Source organism: Halyomorpha halys, unplaced genomic scaffold (genome assembly GCF_000696795.3).
Source record: "Halyomorpha halys isolate HHAL.00 unplaced genomic scaffold, Hhal_1.1 Scaffold1087.1, whole genome shotgun sequence".
Lineage (NCBI taxonomy): Eukaryota > Metazoa > Arthropoda > Insecta > Hemiptera > Pentatomidae > Halyomorpha > Halyomorpha halys.
The window spans coordinates 114,778-121,894 of record NW_027115862.1 but is presented as its reverse complement, the minus strand read 5'-3'; the positions used below and the strand labels follow the sequence as shown (position 1 = coordinate 121,894).

General features: G+C 32.1%; 1 protein-coding gene across 7 annotated transcripts in view; it reads left to right on the top strand.

Annotated features, from left to right (window-relative positions):
• The window catches only part of LOC106688234 (src substrate cortactin), a gene marked incomplete at its 5' end in the record, with an annotated part of 33,658 nt that overhangs the window by 25,993 nt on the left and 548 nt on the right, over positions 1 to 7,117 (top strand). For 3 of the 7 annotated variants that reach the window (XM_067052821.1, XM_067052820.1, XM_067052819.1), the window contains 3 exon segments: positions 1,304 to 1,501; positions 4,237 to 4,336; positions 4,440 to 4,495. In XM_067052821.1, the coding sequence (XP_066908922.1) occupies positions 1,304 to 1,501; positions 4,237 to 4,336; positions 4,440 to 4,495 (354 nt within the window). 7 annotated transcript variants of the gene reach the window in all.

Sequence of the window (7,117 nt, the reverse complement as noted above, 5' to 3'; positions counted from 1 at the left end):
TGGATTATTTATCTCTGAAAATTTTCATTGATTTCAATCTTGTATCGGATACAGAAAAAACAATAAATGGTTCTGACAAAGAGTAGATGACTGTTAATGAACCAATTTATATTTTAGATATTAATATTTTTTGATACATAGATTTGCTATAACATTTTTCCAGGAGTTGCCATGATGCTCTCTGATAGTTAGAACTGCTCTACCACTAGTACTACTAGTAGAGCATTTCATGATTTAGAGGATATAAAAAAAAAAGATTAATACATCTCTTACCTCTTTACTATTAGATTTAAAATATTATAAAAAGTTAAAAATTTCCAGGTTAAACAAATTTATACTTTAGCCTTTTGGTTCTAGTTCTAGGTACAATTGATTTTTATTATGAAAATGTTTATATACTATTGCCATTTTTTACTCTTTATTTATTTACCATTTTAAACTATCTTCTTCTTTCTCTAACCCCTGTGTGCCATCAAGCATGGAGTCGCAGTCTCAGTCCATCTAGCCCACCGATCCCTGTCCCTGGCTAGTCTTCTCATCTCCGGGATGGTGCATCCTCTTGTTGCTCCTAGTTTTCCAATATACTCAGAGTACATGCGCCTGGGTCTGCCACAAGGCCTTCCTGCCTTCTGGCCTCGCTTGCAAATAACCACCTGGTTTTCCTGGTATCATCCATTCTCCTGATCTACAGATCCTCCCGAATCTTTTCATTTCTGACACAGTCTCTCCAAGTCTTACCAATTATTCTTCAGAGAAATGTCATTTGTGCTGATGTTATCCTTTCTACTCTATTTTAAACTATAACAGTCAACTTATTACTCCTATTTTAAACTATCACATTGTCTTAATTAGTACATTATAGTGTCCAAATTTGAGTATTTTAAAGTAAGTTATTAAAATTGCTGAAAATTGTCATGCGTTTTCCTAGGACCTGATAAAATTTCTTTTAAATGTCTTATATTTGGATCACTATTTGTAATGCATAAATATTATTAGCACTTGCTGAATGTATAATTTAATAATAACCAATGTTTTTTTTTGGCTTAAAAGCTTGATAATGACCAAGAAAAAAGTTAAATGCTGAAATATAGTAGTTGTTTGTGGTTTTCATTTTCTTATTTGTTTACTTGGAAAGATTTATAGTCACAAAAAAAAAAAAAAAGAAAAGAAATATGAAATGTGTCTTCTGAGTCTTTAGAACATTAATTTTTTGTTTAATATTTAAATTTTGAGCCAAAAATTAGAGGTTATTTATGGCTAATAGTAGACATATTGAGATTATCCTTTTTAAACTGACTCTAAGGACCCAGATTCTGTTACTACTTTGCTCGAAGAAGTTCTGCACTGCATGCACTTGGAACTGTGCGACATAAGATCTCGGCAGATGTTTACATTGCAAAATATCGGCCAAGTGAGGGCAGAAGTGATACGACTTCGGAAGGACATGGGTGTATATAAATTGTTTATAGACACTGTAATCCGTGAAGTTTTGAATTGTGAGGTAATTTTTCCATTCCTTTCCTTTCTCCTTCCATATTCTGATATCCTATTCAGTTGCTAGTTTCCTAATGCAGCGGTTCCCAAACATTTTTGGCCATGGCATCCTTTTCGGGCTAAACAAATTTCACAGCACACTTATTAAGTTAAAAAAATTTAGGACACCCTTATCAAGCTAAAAAGATTTAAAAAATTTACCAACATTATCTTTATAGAGGTTGAGTATGTAGGAAAATAAAAAAAATACAATGCAAAATAAACTCTGGAATGCACAATGTACTTCAATTTAAATGTTTTGTTTTCAATTTTTCTTTCTAATATTTGAAGAAAGTGTCACTGGCTATACGATTGAGGTCACTGGCTATACGATTGAGGCACCAATTTGGGAACCGCTGTCCTAATGTATTGGAATAGTCAATCATATAAACTTCCATCATCATTGCCTAATTTTCCTCATATAAACCATCAACTATGAGCTCATTGGTTTTATATATAACATTAATATATTTTTATTAATTTTACCAAATATTTTTCATTTGGTTAGTTACATAATAGGATTGAGATAACAGCTGTTGAAATTTAATAGTTCATTTTTATGATATCTGAATTTACTTATTGTTAATTTAAAATAATTTGTATTTTATTTTCAAATTTAAATGAAACAAACGAAGACAGGAAAAGATATTAAGAGGGATTAATTTATGGCTTCAGATATAGAAATGGATGACAGACCTTTGTCTTTAGAAGAGTGGGTTGAGAAGTTCATTATAAATGAAATGCCACTTCAGCAACAGGTTTTCAAATCATCGAAAAGTTTTATTGATGAGGAAAATGATGAAGCTAAAGAACTTTTCAATTATTATGAAGCTAAGGTTTTAAGTTGACCTTATATTCAATTTTCTTATATTGTTTTGTCTAATGGCTATCCAGGTGTAATATTCAAATGAAAGCTTAACTAAATCATGTCCTCTCTAATGATAAAAGTTATTTTAATAAACGGGACATTGAGATTAATTATTTAAAGCATTTAAAAAACATAATTTGTATTGTATGAAACAATTTAATTGCGTTCATTAAACTTCTGGCTACCTACTTATTTATCATATTTACTATTGTACTCATACTGTATACAAATCTTAATATTCGTAGTATATACTTGTTATCTCATTACCAACCATTTAATAAAACCTTTTTCTAAATTTATCATTGGTTGCTAGTAGAGATGGGCAGGAAGTCCTCTCAATTAATATTTTGGGGTACAGAGCGTATTACTCACTTCACTGTCCAGGTACTGAGTACTTCAGTTGATGATTGACAATTGCAAAAGTACTTAGCTGTCACCTCGTGAGTACTTTCTCTTTTTTATACCTTTAGTATTTCAAAAGTAATTAAGTACTTTATTCTACAAGTTCAGAAGTAGAATTTATTACATATATTGGATATAAAATACTGCCATGGTGTAAACTGTGTGGTAGTTATAGTCATGACAGTGTAACACACTCTACAAGCAATCATAAATAGACCAGGAATAAGTCAGGAAGGAACAGTATTCACAAAGATGACCCAAGTTCTGGCCTATGCAGACGACGTCGTCATCGGTAGATCCCTGCAGAGCATTAGGACTGCTTTCGAAGCAATGGATGTCGAAGCAAAAAGGATGCACCTGCATATTAATGAGGAAAAAACCAAGATTATGCTGTTGGGTAAGAAGCCTCTGGACCAGAGGATGAGTCGCCTGAAAATGGACCCCTATAATTTCGAAGTGGTAAGAAGTATTACTTACCTTGGCTCTATTATCAATGAGAACCAGGATGAAGAAGAAGTTCAAAGCAGAATTGCTGCTGGAAATAGAGCTTATTTCTCCATTGTAAGGCTAATTGAAAGCAGAGTTGTCAGTAGTACTACCTAGTTCACCCTGTACAAAACGTTGATAATGCCAGTCGTCACATACGGTGGAGAAACTTGGACGCTAAGCAATAAAAGCATTAACCTGCTAGACAAGATCCCAGTTACCCTTACAGATGATAGAGAAAGATGGTTGGCAAGGTCCAAGGGCAGCTTCATGCACCTGTTGTGCCAGTAAAAGAAGGAAGTTATAGTCATGATAGTATAACACTGCATTGGTACTTTTAAAAGTACTCACAAGATGGGCCAAGTACCGAAAGTAATAAAGTACTGCCCATCTCTAGTTGATAGAGGAAAAAAAAGTTTCTCTATTGAAATGAAGATAAATTTTTTCCAAACTATAAATAAACCTTGATGCAGTAATCAACTTAATTATTTGGCTCTCAAGCCTTGTATCTTTTCTAATTGCTATCCGATTAAAACTACTTTCAACTTAACACCGTTATAATTTAAATAAAAATATCCATATCCTCTGCCCACTCTTGTATTGTTTCTTGGATAATACTAATGATAAAGTACTTTACTGCACTTTCTTTATGATGGGTATTTCTCATATTTTAATCATTCATTTGCAAAGAAAAAATTTGAATAATATTCAACACTTGAGTTCTATTTATAATCTACAGAAATAAACCAACAACTTTTGGATTGGCTAATACATGAGTGCTACTGACAAATACTTTTTACTTTTTTTCTATGAAATTTTGGGAATATGGATCAAATAACCCTTGCAGTAGTGAAAGTATCAATAATTTATAATATCTTTTTTTTTTAATCAATCACTGTAATTTCTGTAATGGATTATGTATAATGTAAAGTTTATTTTTTTCTTAGGAAAAGGAATTGTTGAACAAAATGGCTGAAGAGTCTCAGGATTGTTCTCCGGACGACGATAGTGGTTATACTGCCATTGCACTCTATGATTATCAAGCAGGTATGATTTCAATTTTCCGTACGTCATGCAGCTTTTCAAATTCGTGGTAATGGAATTTTGTAATTTTATTCTATAAAATAGTTATATACATTTTTTTTTTCAGCTGCGGATGATGAAATTTCTTTTGATCCAGATGACATAATCACCAATATAGATATGGTAAGCTTGTAAAATAAATTAAAAAAAAAAAAAAGTTTGCTAACAAAACTGCCCATTTCTGGTTAAAATATAGTAAAAGTAATACTTGCTTTGTCTGTGAGCTCATTGCCAATGTGGCTTGAAGCCCCCATGAAACTTACCTAGATCTGAGAGTTTTAAGAGAAAAGATTCTATTATTATAATGAATGGATATTCCGAACAATGTTTTGTAAAGTGAACACTGATTCTGTTTGCATGTCAGTTGTTAAATCTATTGTTTGGTTCCATTATAGGTATGTTCCAAGAACCACTATTTTGGACTATCAAGAACTGTACGGAGCGTGGGCAGTACAGGATTTAGGATGGGAAAACCCTCAGTACACATGTTTTATACAGTTCTTTACAGTCAAAAGTGGTTCTTGGTACATATCTTATATAAAATAACAATGCTTTGTAAATTGGTAACACTGATCCGATTGTTGTGACTTCAGTTTTTTTTAAGCCAATTGTTTGATTTCATTATATAAAATAACAATGTTTTGTAAATACTGAAAGATCTTGTTTTATTAATCAGCATTTTTCTGATGACCTGAGGAAAAGGAGTTCAAAATAAAAATCATTTTTACAGGGAAGATTAGTTATTGAATATAATGAAACTAATAATTTGGTAAATAGATAGGTGTTGAGAAGTGTTTGTGCATTCTTTTGCCTGGCTTGATTACATTTTGGAATCTTTAATGGCAATGGGCAATGACTAGTCAGTAGAGTTCATGTGACAATTTTGTTAAAGGTGCATTAAGAAGGAAGAACTGCCATTGAAGCCAAAGTTCAATATTCTCATTCTGACAATAGCTTTAGAATAGTTAGAAGATATTAGCTCCTCAGAAAGTTCTGACATCCAGAAGGTTTCATTTGTGCATGACACTTGTTAGAAAGTGATAGATTTGGTATATTTACTACAAAGGGATGTCTATGTACTCCAAAGAATTCTTCTGTGAAGGAATAGTAAAAGTAAGAATAGTAACAGTCGGCTTTACTCCTCAAGATTTACTCCCTGGAAAAATCCTTTTATGGTTTTGGCGCCAGGGACTCCTCCTTACCCTCTCCTGTCAGTTGTTGTACCCATAAAGTACATTGCTTAGGAATGATCTCCAGGAAGTTGGAGTAGAAATAGCTGATTCATATTCCTCTTGATTGACATTGAACAAGGCCAAAGTCAGCTCGTCACAACTCCTCAAGAGCCATTCAGTCATTTAACCACCTCTCAGTTCGTAATATTCTGACATTCATATGTTCATTGGAATTAGGGTGGGATTTAAATGTTATTTATATACATGACTGAGTAGAAAATGGCCGAGACCTTCCTAAAATTGTTCGTTAAGAGAAGTTTGATCATTGTAATTCAATTGGACAGTGAAAGGGATTGGAGCTTAGCGAGTATAATTCTGTGGTCAGCCATGTTTAAGAAGTCGAGGAGAAAAGGAGTATTAGGATAGTTAAATTTTGGGGTTCTATAACATAATAAAGAGCATCAACTGAATGGAGAAACTAGGACAAAAACTAAACTTGAAAAGATTCTGGTGATTTAACACTCCAGGTGAGTGATTCTTGCCTAATGAGTTAAGATTGAACAAGAAACTATCAAGGCTTTGAAACTGGTTTCCAATCAGCAGAAGTCAGCACCCAATAAGCCAGAAATTTACCTTAGGTAAAAGGATGGAAAGCTGCCCAAAAATTCATTACCTTAAATCGGAAATGAAACCATCCATCTTATAGATACCCACATCTGTATTATAGGTCAAGGCAAAAATAAATAAATTATTAGTGTCCTTAAAATACGTTCATAAGATGATTTGCTATACTCAGGTTGTTGAAATTATTTTTTATCCTATTATAAAGATAATTATTTTAATTTTTTATGAAACTTTAATTAAACAAGTGTAGTCATCAGATATACTCGGTTTTTCTCATTCAATGAAGACCTATGGTTCGCAGAATGGTCCAACAAATAAAAGATTAGGTATGATAGCTCATAAAGATTAGATAAGATAGAAATTGGATGGTAATGACTATGACGGAAGGAGGGGAATTTTAAGTCTGTAAAGCTATCATCTTAAAGAGCCCTCTGATGAAGTGAGGCGAAATTAATAGTTGTTAACTATATTTGTTCTTTTTAACTGGAACCCTGACCATCCCTGACCATCTTTTGTTGATATTTATAATAAAAATTCTTTTCTCAAAATCTTTGTCTTTGGAGTTTTTTTTTTTGTTATCAATTAAGTTTCAATCAACTATCTAATTCAACATGCTTTCAGAAGCATTGATAAATATTGTGATGACTTTTTCTGCATTGTTTTGAAAGTGGAACTCACATAATGAACAAACCAACATTTTTGTGATTGTGTTTTATATGTTAAATCTTTCAATTTTATTAAGAATTTTTATTGGATAACATAAATTGGAAATCCTCTATATCTTCCATTAAACAATATAGTCTTAGGTTTTTGTTGCAAAAAAAAATTATCGATTTAGCTTAGAAAATACTAAAAAAAAATATTTTTATAGTTAACTAAAATCTAATTAAGTTGAAAATAAATAATCTATTGCAACCATTACCCATAACATCGAAACAGTAAACAGCTA